Genomic DNA, 16,143 nt, shown 5'->3' on the forward strand with positions numbered 1-16,143 from the left:
GAGAGGGAGGAGTTCAAGACAGGAAGCCTGGCTCTGCCACTAGTTTCTATATGATGTGGGGCTAATTGCTTAGTTTTTCTTTCTTTCTTTCTTTCTTTTTTTTTTTTTTTTTTTTTACCAATTTTTATCTAGTTGAGAGGGAGTGGGGAACAGAGAAAGAGAGAGAGAGAAGAGAGAGAGAGAGAGAAATGGTTCCCTGGTTCTCTCCCCAAGTATCCAGCACGGCTGAAGCTAAGCTCCATCACTGGCAAGTAGTTGGCAAGAATCCAATTACTTGAGCCACCACTGTTGCCGTCCAGCGCTTGCACTGGGATGAAGCTGGAGTTAGAAGCCAGAGCCAGGAATTAAATTAGGCACTCCAATGTAGGCATCTTTTTGTCTTGTCTTTCTTCTTGGATTTTTTTTTTTTTTTAAGATTTATTTATTTGCAAGGCAGAACAAGAGAGAAAGAGATCTTCTATCTACTGCTTCATTCCTCAAATGTCCTCAACAGCCAGGTCTGGGCCAGGCTGAAGCCAGTAGCCAGGAACTCCATCCAGTCTCCCACGTGAGTATTAGGGGCCCAAGCACTTGGGCTATTTTCTAATGCCTTCCCCAGTGAATAAGCAGAGAGCTACATCAGAAGTGGAGCAGCCAGGACTCAGAGCAGCACTCGGATATGGGATGCCAGTTATGGCAAGCAGTGGCTTAATGTGCTACACTACAACTCTAGCCCTTGTATCTTTTTCTTTTCTTTTTTTTAAGTTTGTATTATCTCTTTTTAAAAAAAAAAATTTATTTATTTATTTGAAAGAGTTACACAGAGAGGCGAGGCAGAGAGAGAGACAGAGAGAGGTCTTCCATCCACTGGATCACTTCCCAGATGGCCACAACAGCTAGAGCTGCGCTGATCCGAAGCCAGGAGCCAGGAGCTTCTTTCCGGGTCTCCCACATGGGTGCAGGGGCCCAAGGACTTGGGCCATCTATTACTGCTCTCCCAGGCCATAGCAGAGAGCTGGATGAGAAGTGGAGCAGCCGGGTTTTGAACCGGCTCCCATATGGGATGCCGGCGCTTCACGCCAGGGCGTTAACCTGCTGAGCCACAGCACCGGCCCCTCTTTTTCTTTTTTAACATTTTGTGCTTATTTTCATTTTATTTGAAAGGCAGAGAAAAAGAGAGAGACCTTCCATCGGCTGGTTTATTCCCCAAATGCCTATAACAGCAACCACTGGGCCAAGCCAAACCCTAGCCTGGAACTCATCCCAGTCTGCCATATGGTACTAGAGCTATCACCTACTGCCTCCCAGGGTGTATCTCAGCAGGAAGCTGGACTGGTGGTAGAGGAGGTAGGACTAAAACTTGATACTGCAATATAGAATGCAGGTTTCTTAACTGCTGTGTCAAACTCCTGTCCCATTAATGCCTTAATTCCTTGGCATATTAACCATTAGGGCAAAATGCTTACTCCTAAGGGCTGGTATTGTGGCATCAGGTTAAGCCAGCGCCTGCAATGCTGGCATGCCATATGGGCACGAGTTTGAGTCGTAGCTGCTCTGCTTCCAATCCAGTTCCCTGTAAATATGTCTGGGAAGGCAGTGGAAGATGCCCCAAGTACTTGGGCCCCTGCCACCCGTGTTAGAGACCCAGAAGGAGTTCCGGACTCCTAGCTTCAGCCTGGCCAAGCCCCAGCTGTTGCAGCCATTTAAGGAGTGAATCAGCAGATGGAAGATATCTCTCTCCCTGCCTCCCTCCCTCCCTCCCTCTTTGCAACTCTGCCTTTCAAATAAATAAATCTTTTCTTAAAAAATGCCCATTCCCGCCAGCGCCGCGGCGCACTAGGCTAATCCTCCGCCTTGCGGCACCAGCACACCAGGTTCTAGTCCCGGTCAGGGCGCCAGATTCTGTCCCGGTTGCCCTTCTTCCAGGCCAGCTCTCTGCTGTGGCCCGGGATTGCAGTGGAGGATGGCCCAGGTGCTTGGGCCCTGCACCCCATGGGAGACCAGGAGAAGCACCTGGCTCCTGCCTTCGGATCAGCACGGTGCGCCGGCTGCAGCGCGCCGGCCACGGTGGCCATTGGAGAGTGAACCAATGGCAAAGGAAGACCTTCCTCTCTGTCTCTCTCTCTCTCTCACTGTCCACTCTGCCTGTCAAAAAAAAAAAAAAAAAAAAAAATGCCCATTCCCACCAGTTCGAATCCCAGCTCTCCACTTCTGATCCAGCTCCCTGATAATTGCCTGGAAAAAGCAGCAGAAAATCACCCAAGTGTTTGGGCCCCTTCACCCATGTGGGAGACTTGAATAAGTTCCTGGCTCCTGGCTTTAGCCTGGCCCAGCCCTTGATATTGCAGCCATTTGGGGTGTAAACCAGCAGATGGAAGACCTCTCTCTCTCTCATAAATAAATCTTTTTTAATGCTCATTTCTGCTTAACTTTTCTGAACTTACAAGACTTGATCTAGTTGATCTCAGGGCTCTCACCTCTCAGAAAATTACATAATGTTCTGGAGCTCAATTTTTTAAAAACTTTTGCTAGTTTAAAATAAAAATGATAGGGCCGGTGCTGTGGCACAGCAGGTTAAAGCCACCGCGTGCAGTGTCAACATCCCATATGGGAGCTGGTTTGAGTCCCAGCTGCTCCTCTTCCAATCCAGCTCTCTGCTATGGCCTGGGAAAGCAGTGGAAGATGGTCCAGGTGCTTGGGCCCTTGCACTCACATGGGAGACGTGGAGGAGGCTCCTGGCTCCTGGCTTTGGATCAGCTCAGCTCTGGCCATCACGGCCATTTCTGGAATGAACCAGCAGATGGAAGACCTCTCTTTCTGTCTCTACCTCTTTCTGTAACTCTGTCTTTCAAATAAATAAATTAAATGTTTTAAATAAAAAATAAATAAATAGGCCGGCGCCACGGCTCACTAGGCTAATCCTCCGCCTTGCGGCGCCGGCACACCGGGTCCTAGTCCCGGTCGGGGTGCTGGATTCTGTCCCGGTTGCCCCTCTTCCAGGCCAGCTCTCTGCTGTGGCCAGGGAGTGCAGTGGAGGATGGCCCGAGTACTTGGGCCCTGCACCCCATGGGAGACCAGGATAAGTACCTGGCTCCTGCCATCGGATCAGTGCAGTGCGCCAGCCGTGGCTGCCGTTGGAGGGTGAACCAACAGCAAAAGGAAGACCTTTCTCTGTCTCTCTCTCTCACTGTCTACTCTGCCTGTCAAAATAAATAAATAAATAAATAAATAAATAAGATAATCAGTCCTGGAATAAATTCAGATGATAAATATTTAAAAAAGAAAAAAAATTAACCAAGTCTTTAAGTATATTATTGATTAGTTAAAACTATCAAACTATTGTTTTGTGGGTTTTTTTTAAAAATAACAAAACTGTTCTACCTTCTCTACTTTTTTCAGTTAGCTGGTCCTTTTTCTTTTTGAAAAAAAATCTGGCTGTTTGGAATCTTCCTAAAGAAAAGTGATTCCTACTGTGCCTTCTTCACCCAACCACACTCTTGTTTTTGTAGGCAGGCTCTTTCTCCCATTTTGACCAATGTGGGATTCACCCTGTCAGATAACATTGTTTAGACACTGCTTTTGCCCCTCTCAGAGTTCCCACCAACATATAGAATGTTTCTCTTTCCTGATACCAACTCCAGTTATTTTGTTCTAGTCAGACCATAGTTAGGGTCATGGGCCATTAAGGAGGAGCCAAGAAGCAAGGGCAGCTGTTTTTGGAGAATTAGTCACCCAGAGATATTTGTTAAAAGAGCTGAGGGTTGGAGTACAACCCAAGAACTGTGCTTTTACTTAGTCCTCAGATTGGAAGGAGATTATACACTGGTAAACTGAGGGTCTCTGGTTAGATTCCAGGAGTGTTGGTGAAACAGTTAAAATCACTTATGTTTTTCAGGAAAGATCCACCACTTCCATCATTTTCTCCAAGGAACCTAAAGCTTAAGAGTCATGATTAATGACCGTGAACCTGTGATCTCTGTTTACTGATTTCCATCTGACTCATGATTTGACTCTGGAAGGAGTCCATCTAAAATCTAAAATCTGCTTGACTTTGATCTTTGTTTCCAGAACTTAAACTTTAAATAAATATGTGATGAATAAAAGAGGGAAAGAAGGAGGAGAGTTTTGAGTGGTCCATCTATGCCTTTCCCACAGGGCCAGGAGCTTGCTCTTTGGGTTATTTTGTTCAAGCAAAAAAAAGCTTCTGGCGACATTGTATTTTCTCAGAGACTAGAAGATAAAAGTTCATTTCAGGCCGGTGCCGCGGCTCACTAGGCTAATCCTCTGCCTTGCGGCGCCGGCACACCGGGTTCTAGTCCCGGTTGGGGCACCGGATTCTGTCCCGGTTGCCCCTCTTCCAGGCCAGCTCTCTGCTGTGGCCAGGGAGTGCAGTGGAGGATGGCCCAAATGCTTGGGCCCTGCCCTCCATGGGAGACCAGGAGAAGCACCTGGCTCCTGCCTTCAGATCAGCGCGGTGCGCCAGCCGCAGCACACCAGCCACGGTGGCCATTGGAGGGTGAGCCAACAGCAAAAGGAAGACCTTTCTCTGTCTCTCTCACTGTCCACTCTGCCTGTAAAAAAAAAAAAAAAAAAAAAAAATTTTTCATTTCAGTATGTTGGATGCAAACATCTGTTATTAAATCAGCACTCACCTAGTTCACAGGCATATTGTCTTCATAATGTGTAATTGTCCTGATGTTTACCTTTCTTTCAGGGGTTAGCAAATCAGTCATCAAAACTATGTCCGTCATGGATTTTGACAAGGTTAATCTTGAACTAATAGAGGCCTTACTGGAGTGGATTGTGGATGGAAAGCACTCCTACCCTCCAGGTAATTGCTTCTTCACTCAGGCTGAATGCTCCAAACGCTTAGTCCCTGGCTGAGTCTCATCATGAGTAGTTTGGGCCCCATGCAACCTTGGTGCATACAGTGGTTTTTGGAATCCGATAAACCTCCTAACTCTACCCAGGAATAAAGTCCCTATCTTTTCTATGCTTCATTTTCCTTGTTTGTAAAATGAAGACAAAAATAAATGCTCTCATGTAGAGCTATTCTGAGGATGGACAGAAACCATGTATGTAAAGCAATTAACGGAATGCCCCACATATAATTAATGTCCAGTAGTTAGTACCTCTAATAATGACTATATGATAATATACTTACTGTTGTATCACTGTTACTACAGTTGCTACTGTTAACACACAGTAATCACTTCTTTTCCCTTACGTGCAATCTCCCTGTCACAGTGGCCTTCTCACCTCCTTTGCAGTCCCTCACCACCAGAATGAGTACTCCAGATCTTCTCATAACTGAATTGTTCACATTATTCATGTTTTAGCTGCCATGTCACCTCTACAGACAACTTTGTTTTCCTCCTGCTACCCCCACTTACCCTCCCATAATATCTAACAATTTTCATTTTCATTTAGCACTTGACACTGTCTGAGTTAGAGGTTTTCTTGCTGACTGTCTCCTCCAGGAGAAAGTAAGGTCATTAAGAATAGGGATTTCTTGTTCCCCACTGTATTTCTCATACCCCAGAACAGTGCCTGAAACATTTAGGTACAGAGTGAATACTTGTTGTACGAGTGGATCATGGGCAATCACTAAAAGGAATAACAGATTTTAAAAACCACTCACTGTGCTTATTACTTGGTACTTTAGAGAAATAGGAACAGCTGCCCTCTTCTGCTTGGCCTTTCGTCATTATGTGGTATTTTCTAAAGTGACTTGTGAGCCTTATAAAGTCATTCAAGTGCCTTGTTTCCCTACCCTTACAAGTGGCCAGTGGTAATGCACTATCACTAAATTGAATCTCTTGTTCCATCCCAAAGGAAATGATTCTTATTGAAAAAAATCAACCTTATCAGCCCAAAAGAAATGTTAGGCACCTGAACTCACAGCAAAGCAGATACAGTGATTAGGGAGTCAGCAATACATCTGTGAATATTAAAGGTATCCCTGACACAGATGACCAAGCCATGAGAGTAGAGCAGATCATAAGACATAAAACTACAGGAAAAAATTATTTCCATCCATATAGACTATTTACCACTCTTAAATTTTGTAGCATTTTAGCAGAGAATCCCATGGGGTATATGAAGGAAAGAGGATGGATCTGGTGCCAGAATCCCTAGGTTTGTGTCCAGGTCCTATGCTTGTTAAGCCTGTGACCTGACCAAGTTAATGAGTCACTCTTTGGGATCCTAATAATCTTAATGGACAGCTAGGAGGATCAAATGAGATAATATATGCAAGCGGTCTACTATCAAAAACAACCTTGCAAGATCTCTTTTGGCCTTCTTACACTGGGGTTCTGTTTTGTAATGATTTAGATTCTTTATTTACTGGGCTTGAATAACAGCAACACAATAATAGGTCATAAGTTCATTGCGGGCAGATCCTTGCTTTATATCCCATTGTACTTCTCACAGAGCTGACGTGGTACCCTGTAAAATATCTGTGATATTGAAGGGAGGGGAGGGGAATAGGGGAACAATTTTCTCTTTGAATAAAGCACAAAAGAAGGTAAGCGTGTCTGCTCTGGAGAGAGAAGTACACTGTAATCAGTTATCACTGCTTATTTTCTTCGATATAAAACTTAGAATTGCATTAACTGTTAATAGGATGTGGTCAGTTAATGTTCTGCCTCTTTAAAATATATCTGAATTTAGATGATGAGACGGGCCTGCCGGTGGTAGTCTCTTTTTCTCATTTCCAGTAAAATGTTTATGGATTTTAGTTATTAATAGAAGAGTCTTGTCTTCAAAGGTGAGAAGGAGCTCTTCCCCGAGACACAGAATGTCACTGGCCAGCGTATGATGTGTTTAAAGGGCTTAACTGAAGGCTCTTGTGCAACTTAAGGCATCAGAGTCTTCCACACCTCAGCTTTCCCTGTTACAGAAGAATAATAGTACTCCTTTTGTCCTTTTAAGTCAGAGAATGTATTAAAGATAACTTATTATTCATTTAAATCCTTGGGGACTTTACAAAGGAAAGAAAACAGAGTGAAAAATTCTAAGATTATTGCTTTCTTTAGTATGAAATAACTTTATATTAGTTTTTCCTTTTTTGCACTTATCCTATTGATTCTTTTTGTATGCCCAGGTGCTATACTTGTATTTTTACCAGGACTAGCAGAAATCAAAATGCTTTATGAACAGCTGCAGTCTAATTCTCTTTTCAACAACAGACGAAGTAACCGGTAAGCCAACTGTTTCCTTAGTCAGCCATTGTGGTTATCTGCACAGATGAATAACCAGAAGTCCTCACCCTTTTTAGACCCTGGCGTCACTCTTCAGGCGCATAGGTGTTCATGCCAGCTGGAAATGGACAAACCTGTTTGCTCCAAGAAATCATTTATTCCCATTCCATTAAAGCAAACTATTTCCCTTCTCTTAGCATAGTGACTCAGCAAACTTGCCTGTATTTCACTTTCCAGATTCCAGGGAGGGGAGGAGGGAAGTAGAGGCAAAGCCAGCATTATTAACAGCAGAGAAGTGCTGCCATTTTGAGAGGGAATCATTTTCAAACAGTTCCTATTCCAACCACAACCAAATGAGCACTGCCTAGAAATCACAAGATTGACATTTCTTAGCTTCATTTTGTCACTGTTTTTGCCTCTCTTTCTCTGGATTTAAGAGTAGGGAAAACATGCTTTGCTGGTTAGTTTGCTCTACGTTTATAACTTGTAGAATATCAGTTATTTATTCCTCTTGATTATTTACTTCTTCTTTTTTTTTTAAAGATTTATTTATTTATTTGAAAGTTAGAGTTGTACACAGAGAGAGAAAGAGAGGCAGAGAGAGGTCTTCCATCCATTGATTCACTCCCCAATTGGCCGCAACAGCTGGAGCTGGGCCAATCTGAAGCCAGGAGCCCGGACTTCTTCTGGGTCTCCCATGTGGGTGCAGGGGCCCAAGGATTTGGGCCATCTTCTATTGCTTTCCCAGGCCATAGCAGAGAGCTGGATCAGAAGTGGAGCAGCCAGGATTCAAACCGGTGCCCGTATGGGATACCGGCACTGCAGGAGGTGGCTCTGTCTGTTATGCCACAGCACCAGCCCCAGATTATTTACTTCTGAATTACACATCAGCATTTTCCCCAAGTCAATTTGAGTTTCAGTTCCTAGAACTGAGTAAATATTTAGTGAGGCTCAGAAAGAACCTTCTCTTTGAGATGAGCTGGGCCTTGAGGCCTGCTTACAGAGAAACTTCTAATATTTAGAGTCATATCATTGGTTTTAATAGAAATTAATCCCCTGAAATCCAATTTCAGTGCTTTTTGCTGCAGTACTTAATGTGGTTTTATTTCCTTTCAGATGTGTTATTCACCCACTTCATTCGTCTTTATCCAGTGAAGAACAGCAGGCTGTGTTTATAAAACCTCCTTTAGGTGTAACTAAGATTATAATTTCCACCAACATTGCTGAGACCTCCATAACCATCGATGATGTTGTCTATGTCATTGATTCTGGGAAAATGAAAGAAAAAAGGTATTGTCTTTGATGATGTAAGAGAGGGATTAACGATGCCTCATTTAGGGTGACAGCTATTAACAGCTAAAGCTGTTAAGCTACATGGATTATGGTTTCAAAAAATACTTCATGGAAAGTGCACATGGATGTGCAAGTAATTCAATAGCCAGGACCATAAATCTTAAAGTTAACTAGGGGTAGAAAGGTTAAGGTTTTAACTGGCAAGTCGTGATTTACTTTCCTCTATCTCCTCATGTGATTTTACACGTGCTTGGATGCAAAGGGTTGGATAAAGTATGTAGTAGCACTCGGTACCATTTAAATCAGACTAGCTGCTCCCACCAGGGACTCTGCTATCCCAGAACACACACAGGGTGCTGTGTTCTTCTGTAGAAGTAAGGTGGCTTGTCTATTCCATCCATGCCAAATAGTCTTGGCCACTTTTTTTTTTTTAAATAACTCGGTTTATATTTTTCTTTATAGATATGATGCCAGCAAAGGGATGGAGAGTCTAGAGGATACTTTCGTATCTCAGGCCAATGCTCTGCAGAGAAAGGGTCGAGCGGGCCGTGTTGCGTCTGGGGTCTGCTTCCATTTGTTCACCAGCCATCACTACAATCACCAGCTCTTAAAACAGCAGTTACCAGAGATACAAAGAGTGCCGCTGGAACAGCTGTGCCTAAGGTTACGTCTTCGTTCTTGTGTTGTGCTTCCAGAAGGTCCAGATGTTTCTCATCCCATGTTTCCTTTTCCCAGCAGCAGATATTTTGCTATGAGCAGACATGGATGAACTCATTCATTTGCAAAGAAAGAGCTCTTCAGTGTTGCCTTTGCCATTCTTCTTTACTTTCTGGACATAAAGATCTCTTATACTACAAAACATGGCCCTACAATAGTTAAGAACACATTTATAAAGGAGGATAGGAACCAACATTGTGGTGCAGCAGGTTAAGCCACCACTTGAGATACCAGCTTCCCACATCAGAGTGCTGGTTTGAGTCCTGGTTGCTCTGCTTCCAATCCAGCTCCCTGCTAATGTGCCTGAGAAGGCAGGAAAAGATGGCCCAAGTACTTGGGCCCCCACTACCCTTGTAGGAGACCAGGATGGAATTCCTAGCTCCTGGCTGTGGCCTGGCTCAGGCGTGCTGTTGTGGCCATTTGGGGAGTGAACCAGCAGATGGAAGATCTCTCTCTCTGTGTTTCTCCTCTCTCTCTCTCTGTCACTCTGCCTTTTAAATAAATAAATCTTTATAAGGGAAAATAATCTAACTTATCAAGGATTTTCTGCTGGGGGCAAAATCAATATCAAATAATCCCAGGAAAAATTCTGCAGCCTCATTATCAGCTAGAGCAAAGTGAATGAAACTTGAAAACATCATTATTTACCTGATAAAATAGAATTTCATGAGTGACTGATCATACAATACATACATGTTAAGACTAGAGAACCCTTGATTTAATCTTAATGAAAATTTTCTTAGTGATATATTAAGGAACTTCTAAAACTGTTCCTACCCTTTGACCAACTCATTTCCATGAGGGAGTATACCCATAGAAAAATAACCCAAAGGGGAAAAAAGTTATATGTATGAAGATGTTACAACTCTTCTTTATGTAGGGGGTATATTTGGAGAGTCTCCCATTTGTCAGGCATAGGGCTAAGCACTAGGAATACTGTAGGATTCAAGAACATTTCCTGCTTGTTTCAAGTGTCCATTGTCTAGTCTTAAGAAATTGGGGGTGGAGCCAGCGCCTGTAGTGCTGGCATCCCATATGGGCGCTGGTTTGAGTTCCAGCTGCTCCACTTCCAATCCTGCTCTCTGCTGTGGCCTGGGAAAGCAGTGGAGGATGGCCCACGTGCTTGGGCCCCTGCACTTGCATAGGAGACCTGGAGGGGACTCTTGGCTCCTGGCTTCCGGGTATGTGCAGCTCCAGCCATTGTGGCAGTTGGGGAGTGAACCAGCGGATGGAAGACCTCTCTCTCTCTCTCTCTCTCTCTCGCTCTCGCTCTCTCTCTCTCTCTCTCTCCCCCCCCTCTCTGCCTCTTCTTCTCTCTCTGTGTAACTGACTTTCAAATAAACAAATCAATCTTTAAAAAAAAATTGGGAGTGAGGAGCTGATGCCCTGAACTAAGGTAGAAGCAGTGCACATGAACAGGAGTAAAGGGATTTGAGAGACTTAAGAGATTTTAAGTTTTTTATTTAAACTAGCATTGTATGATTTATAGAAGCCTCTGTGGAAAACCGTGGATTATTCTTATTCAAGAACGAAATTATTTCTTAGTGTCATCCCACCAGAAATAAAATTGACAAGTTACTTATTTTTCTTCTTTTCAGAATTAAAATCTTGGAGATGTTTAGCACTCACAATCTCCAATCTGTGTTTTCTCGGCTCATTGAGCCTCCACACTCTGATTCTCTCCGTGCCTCGAAAATACGATTACGAGACTTGGGAGCTTTGACTCCAGATGAAAAGTTGACACCTCTCGGGTATCACTTGGCCTCCCTGCCTGTGGACGTGAGAATCGGCAAACTCATGCTGTTTGGGTCTATCTTCCGCTGTTTGGATCCTGCTCTCACCATCGCCGCCAGTTTGGCCTTTAAGTCTCCTTTTGTAAGTGAACAGCATCATCTAGACGGGCGTGTATACCTGAGGTCTCTCAAGGAACCATGGGGGCTTTACGGGTGGATTAATCTCCTACAGATTTGCTTCTGAGAATGTTGGATTTGAATTTTTTCAGGGCACAGTATCATCTGATCCTCAGAGAGTTCCATGCCCTAAAGAATGACTAAGCAACTAGAGACCTGACTTACTAAAAATAAGTGAGATGTGCTTTTTATTATGTCTGCTGTCCTTGCTCATTAAAGAAAAATTAGAAAATGAAAACCAGCCAAAGGTGCCCCTGAATGATTTTAAAGGGCAATAATAGCCGGCGCCGCGGCTCACTAGGCTAATCCTCCACATAGCGGCGCCGGCACACCAGGTTCTAGTCCCGGTCGGGGCGCCGGATTCTGTCCCGGTTGCCCCTCTTCCAGGCCAGCTCTCTGCTGTGGCCAGGGAGTGCAGTGGAGGATGGCCCAAGTACTTGGGTCCTGCACCCCATGGGAGACCAGGAGAAGCACCTGGCTCCTGCCTTCGGATCAGCGCGGTGCGCCGGCCACAGCGCACCAGCCGTGGCGGCCATTGGAGGGTGAACCAACGGCAAAAGGAAGACCTTTCTCTCTGTCTCTCTCTCTCACTGTCCACTCTGCCTGTCAAAAAAAATGGGGGGGGGGGCAATAATACATTGATTCACTCCTTAAAGCAATTTTAAAGTGTGCAATTCAATTCACCCCTCTTAGCTGGGGGTGGGTATTTGGCACGGTGGTTAACACACTGCATGGAGCACCAGCATCCCATATCCAAGAGCCCAGTGTGGGTTCTCTCTTGGCTTCGAATCCAGTTTCTTGCTAATGTATACCCTGGGAAGCAGCAAATGGTGACTCCAGTACTTGGGTCCCTGCTGCCCATGTGACAGACCTGAATTGAGTTCCAACTTCCGGGCTTCAGTTTGTGGGCATCTGGGGAGTGAACCAATGGATAGAAAATCTTTCTCTTATTCCTCTAGCTTTCAAATGAAATGCAGATAAATAAATAAAATTTTAAAAAGAAATTTCTTAGCTGTAACTCCCCTATTACCCCTTGCTAATATTTTGTTATTTTGTATCTATATTGGCTGTAGTTTTCATGTGATGTCTTTGTTTTGCTATCAGATTAATACTTGCTACATAATATAAGTTGAGAAATTTTCTTTCCACTTAGATTTTTGAAAGAGTTTATAAAGAATTACTGTTAATTCTTTAAATATTTAGTAGAATTCAGTGTGAAGCCACCTGGACCTAGTTGTTGCTTTTTTGTTTTTTGATTACTAACTCAATTTCTTTGCTTGTTATAGATCTATTCAGATGTATTTCTTCTTTTTAAAGATTTATTTATTTCTTTGAAGGGCAGAGTTACACAAAAAGAGGAGAGAGGGAGAGACAGATCTTCCAGCTGCTGGTTCACTCCCCAAATGGCTGCAACAGCCCAAGCTGGGCTGGCCCAAAATCAAGAGCCAGGAGCTTTTCCCAGGTCTCCCACATGGGTGCTGGGGCCCAAGCCCTTGGGCCATCTTCTGCTGCTTTCCCAGGAACATTAGAAAGGACCTGGATTGGAAGTGGAGCATCTGGGACTCAAACCGGCATCCATACAGGATGCTGGCATTGCAGGTGGTAGCTTTACCCTCTACACAACAACACTGACCCCAAGATTATCTATTTCCATTTGAGTCAATTTTGTTGGTTTTGTCTATTTCATCGAAGTTGTTATGATTTATTGGCATACAGTTATTCATTGTGTTCCTTTATGTTTGCATGAGGTTAGTAATGTCCCCACTTTAATTATGGGAATTTGACTAGTAACTTGAGCTTTCTCTTTTTCTATTTTTGGTCAATCAAAGGTTTGTCAATTTTGTTCTTTAAAGAGAATGAATTTTGGATTTCATTGATTTTTCAAAATTTTTCTAGATTCTCTATTAATACCTGTTCTTAGTTTATCATTCCTGCCTTCTGCTTACTTTAGGTTTAGTTAGCTCTTCCTTTCCCAGAAGGCTAGGTCTCAGTTTTGACATCTTTCTTAATACAGGCATTTACCACTATCGGTTTTCTTCTAAGAACCTTTAACTGCATCATACAAGTTTGCATATACTGTGCCTTTGTTTTTATTCATCTTGCTTTAAAAATTATTTATTTACTTGAGGCCGACGCCGCAGCTCACTAGGCTAATCCTCCGCCTTGCGGCGCCGGCACACCAGGTTCTAGTCCCAGTCGGGGCGCCGGATTCTTTCCCGGTTGCCCCTCTTCCAGGCCAGCTCTCTGCTGTGGCCAGGGAGTGCAGTGGAGGATGGCCCAAGTGCTTGGGCCCTGCACCCCATGGGAGACCAAGAGAAGCACCTGGCTCCTGCCTTTGGATCAGCGCAGTGCGCCGGCCGCAGCACGCCGACCGTGGTGGCCATTGGAGGGTGAACCAATGGCAAAAAGAAAGACCTGTCTCTCTGTCTCTCTCTCGCTGTCCACTCTGCCTGTCAAAAAAAATAAATTAAAAATTAAAAAAAAATTATTTATTTACTTGAGAGCCAAAGAAGTGCAGACACATCAGGCCTGCAACAGGCAGGTCTGGGCTAGGCCCCATCCAGAAGCTGGGAATTCAGTGAAGGTCTCCCACATAGGTAGCTGGGACCCAGCTGCATCAGCTGTCACCTGCTGCCTCCTTGTTCTGTATTAGCAGGAAGGTAGAATTAGGAGTGGAGCTGGACTTGAACCCAGCGTTCCAGTATGGGATGCACGTGTCCCAGCCGTCATCTAACTTGGCCAAATGCCTGCCCCTTCTTCATCTTAAAGTATTTTCTGATTTCCCTTTTTATTTCTTCTGACTCATTAGTTATTTAGGCATCTTTTATTTCCAAATATCTGTGAATCCCTCAGTTTTTTTCTGTTACTGATTTTTAATTTCAGCCTATGTGGTCAGAGGCCATGTTTTACATTGTTTCAGTCCTTTAAAACGTACTGAGCTTCATATTATGGTCAGGTATGTGGTCTGTGTGGATAGTGTGCTTCAGGAAAGTGGATAGCCTGGAGCCAGCACTGTGGCGTAGCGGGTGAAGCTGCCACCTGCAGTGCCAGCATCCCATGTGGGTGCCAGTTTGAGTTCTGCTGCTTCACTTTCATCCAGCTCTCTGCTATGGCCTGGGAAAGCAATAGAAGATGGCCCAGGTCCTTGGACCCCTGCACCCATGCAGGAGACCCTGAAGAAGTTCCTGGCTCCTGGCTTCAGATTGGCGTAGCTGCAGCTGTTGCCAGCCAATCAGGGAGTGAACCAGCGGATGCAAGACCTCTCTCTCTCTCTCTCTCTCTCTCACCCTCACCCTCCCTCTCCCTCTCCCTCTCCCTCTCCCTCTCCCTCTCCCTCCCTGTAACTCAGACTTTCAAATAAAAAAATAAATCTTTTTTTTTTATTTATTTGACAGATAGACAGTGAGACAGAGAGAAAGGTCTTCCTTCCGGTGGTTCACTCCCCAAATGGCTACTACGGCTGGCATTACGCCGATCTGAAGCCAGGAGCCAGCAGCTTCTTCCAGTCCTCCCACATGGGTGCAGGGCCCAAGCACTTGGGCCATCCTCCACTGCCTTCCCGGGCCACAGCAGAGAGCTGGCCTGGAAGAGGAACAGCCGGGACTAGAACCTGGCGCCCATATGGGATGCCAGCACCGCAGGCAGAGGATTAACCAAGTGAGCCACGGCAAAAAAAAAGAAAGAAAAGAAAAGAAAGTGGATGGCTGCTGTTGTTGGATGGACTGTCGATCTATTTTTCTTTTTACCATGGCTTATCATGTTTAGACAGGGCCTTCGTTTAGCTTCCGTGAGGAACCACTGCAGCTTTTGCTGGTGTCAGCAGAGCCTGAGCACTCCAGCATCATTGGATTTAAAAATTAGCATATGTTGGGGATAAGAAAGCAGGAAAAATCAACTTTGCTGATTTTACAGGTTTGTAGGCAAATGCTGGACATGTTAACATTAATTTTAAATCAGAGGAAAACATTAGTTATGGGTATAAAAGATGAACAAGAGCTTGTATAATAAAGACACCACAGAGATAACAGAATGTTTGATTTTAAATCTAGATTTTGGAACAAGTGGCTCTTTGATGACTCTTGTCATTCGAAACCAAAAGAGCCAGAAGAGCAGTGTGGTGGACAGACAGACCCCAGGGCAGATGTAACAGTGTACTGCTGGTTATCGCTGTGGTCGCCTCTAACCTGCTGACCCACTGAGTGCGCTTTGTTCCACATAAAGTACTTTCCCAAGGCAGCTGGCTGCAGCAATAGCAAAGTGTCGTTTGAAACCTCAGATAAAATGTGACCTTCAGATTGGCTTTTCCTCATTTAGGTGTCTCCCTGGGATAAAAAAGAGGAGGCTAACCAGAAGAAGCTGGAATTTGCATTCGCCAACAGTGATTATCTGGCCCTTCTGCGAGCATATGAGGTAAGTATGTAACCTAATGGCTTTGGTCTATTTCTACAGTAGGCACCAAAGACAGAATAAGTTCCGTTTGATTTTCTCCAAAACTCAGGGGTGGCGGCTAAGTACGAAAGAAGGACTGCGTGCCAGCCATAGCTACTGCAGACAGAACTTCTTGTCAGGAAGAGTTCTCCAGGTGAGTTGCTTCTGTGGCAGTTCATTGTCATTCCTTTCCTGCTCCAGTGGCTCACTAGAGGGCGCTGCAGCTTTAGCTTTGTCCCATCCTGACATTGGAAAGATTATTTCTGAAATCTGCGTGGCCTTACCAGCTGTGTAAAATGGACTCCTGAACTGTGGCCTCGGGCCCTGTGTGCTGAACCTTTTAACCAATCTGCTTTGGTGAATCTGTGTTTACTTCTGTGTAGAATATAGACACTTTGTTGATGACTGCTTATAGATGTCAGTTTTTTCAATAATTATATATCTTTAAAACAAACAAACAAACAGGATTTTTTGAAATGCAAAGAGAGGGAGAGACAGAGATCTTTCTTCTGCAGGTTTACTCCCCAAATGTCTACAACAGCCAAGGCTGGGCCAGGCCAGGGCAAAGCCTGGAGGCTGGAACTACATTCCAGATTTCCCACATAGTCTTT

The 16,143-nt window shown here is 44.3% G+C and overlaps 1 protein-coding gene across 9 annotated transcripts in view; it reads left to right on the forward strand.

Annotated features, from left to right (window-relative positions):
* DHX57 (DExH-box helicase 57) overlaps window positions 1–16,143 on the forward strand; it is a 75,707-nt gene that overhangs the window by 46,304 nt on the left and 13,260 nt on the right. For all 9 annotated transcript variants that reach the window (XM_070069213.2, XM_070069214.2, XM_070069217.2 and 6 more), the window contains exons 13-19: window positions 4,694–4,810; window positions 7,088–7,184; window positions 8,301–8,474; window positions 8,940–9,140; window positions 10,793–11,069; window positions 15,419–15,514; window positions 15,603–15,686. In XM_070069213.2, coding sequence (XP_069925314.1) covers window positions 4,694–4,810; window positions 7,088–7,184; window positions 8,301–8,474; window positions 8,940–9,140; window positions 10,793–11,069; window positions 15,419–15,514; window positions 15,603–15,686 — 1,046 coding nt within the window. The remainder of the gene's footprint in view (window positions 1–4,693; window positions 4,811–7,087; window positions 7,185–8,300; window positions 8,475–8,939; window positions 9,141–10,792; window positions 11,070–15,418; window positions 15,515–15,602; window positions 15,687–16,143) is intronic.

This window comes from Oryctolagus cuniculus, chromosome 2 (genome assembly GCF_051225735.1).
Source record: "Oryctolagus cuniculus isolate XC-2025 breed Fujian yellow rabbit chromosome 2, ASM5122573v1, whole genome shotgun sequence".
Classification (NCBI taxonomy): Eukaryota; Metazoa; Chordata; class Mammalia; order Lagomorpha; family Leporidae; genus Oryctolagus; species Oryctolagus cuniculus.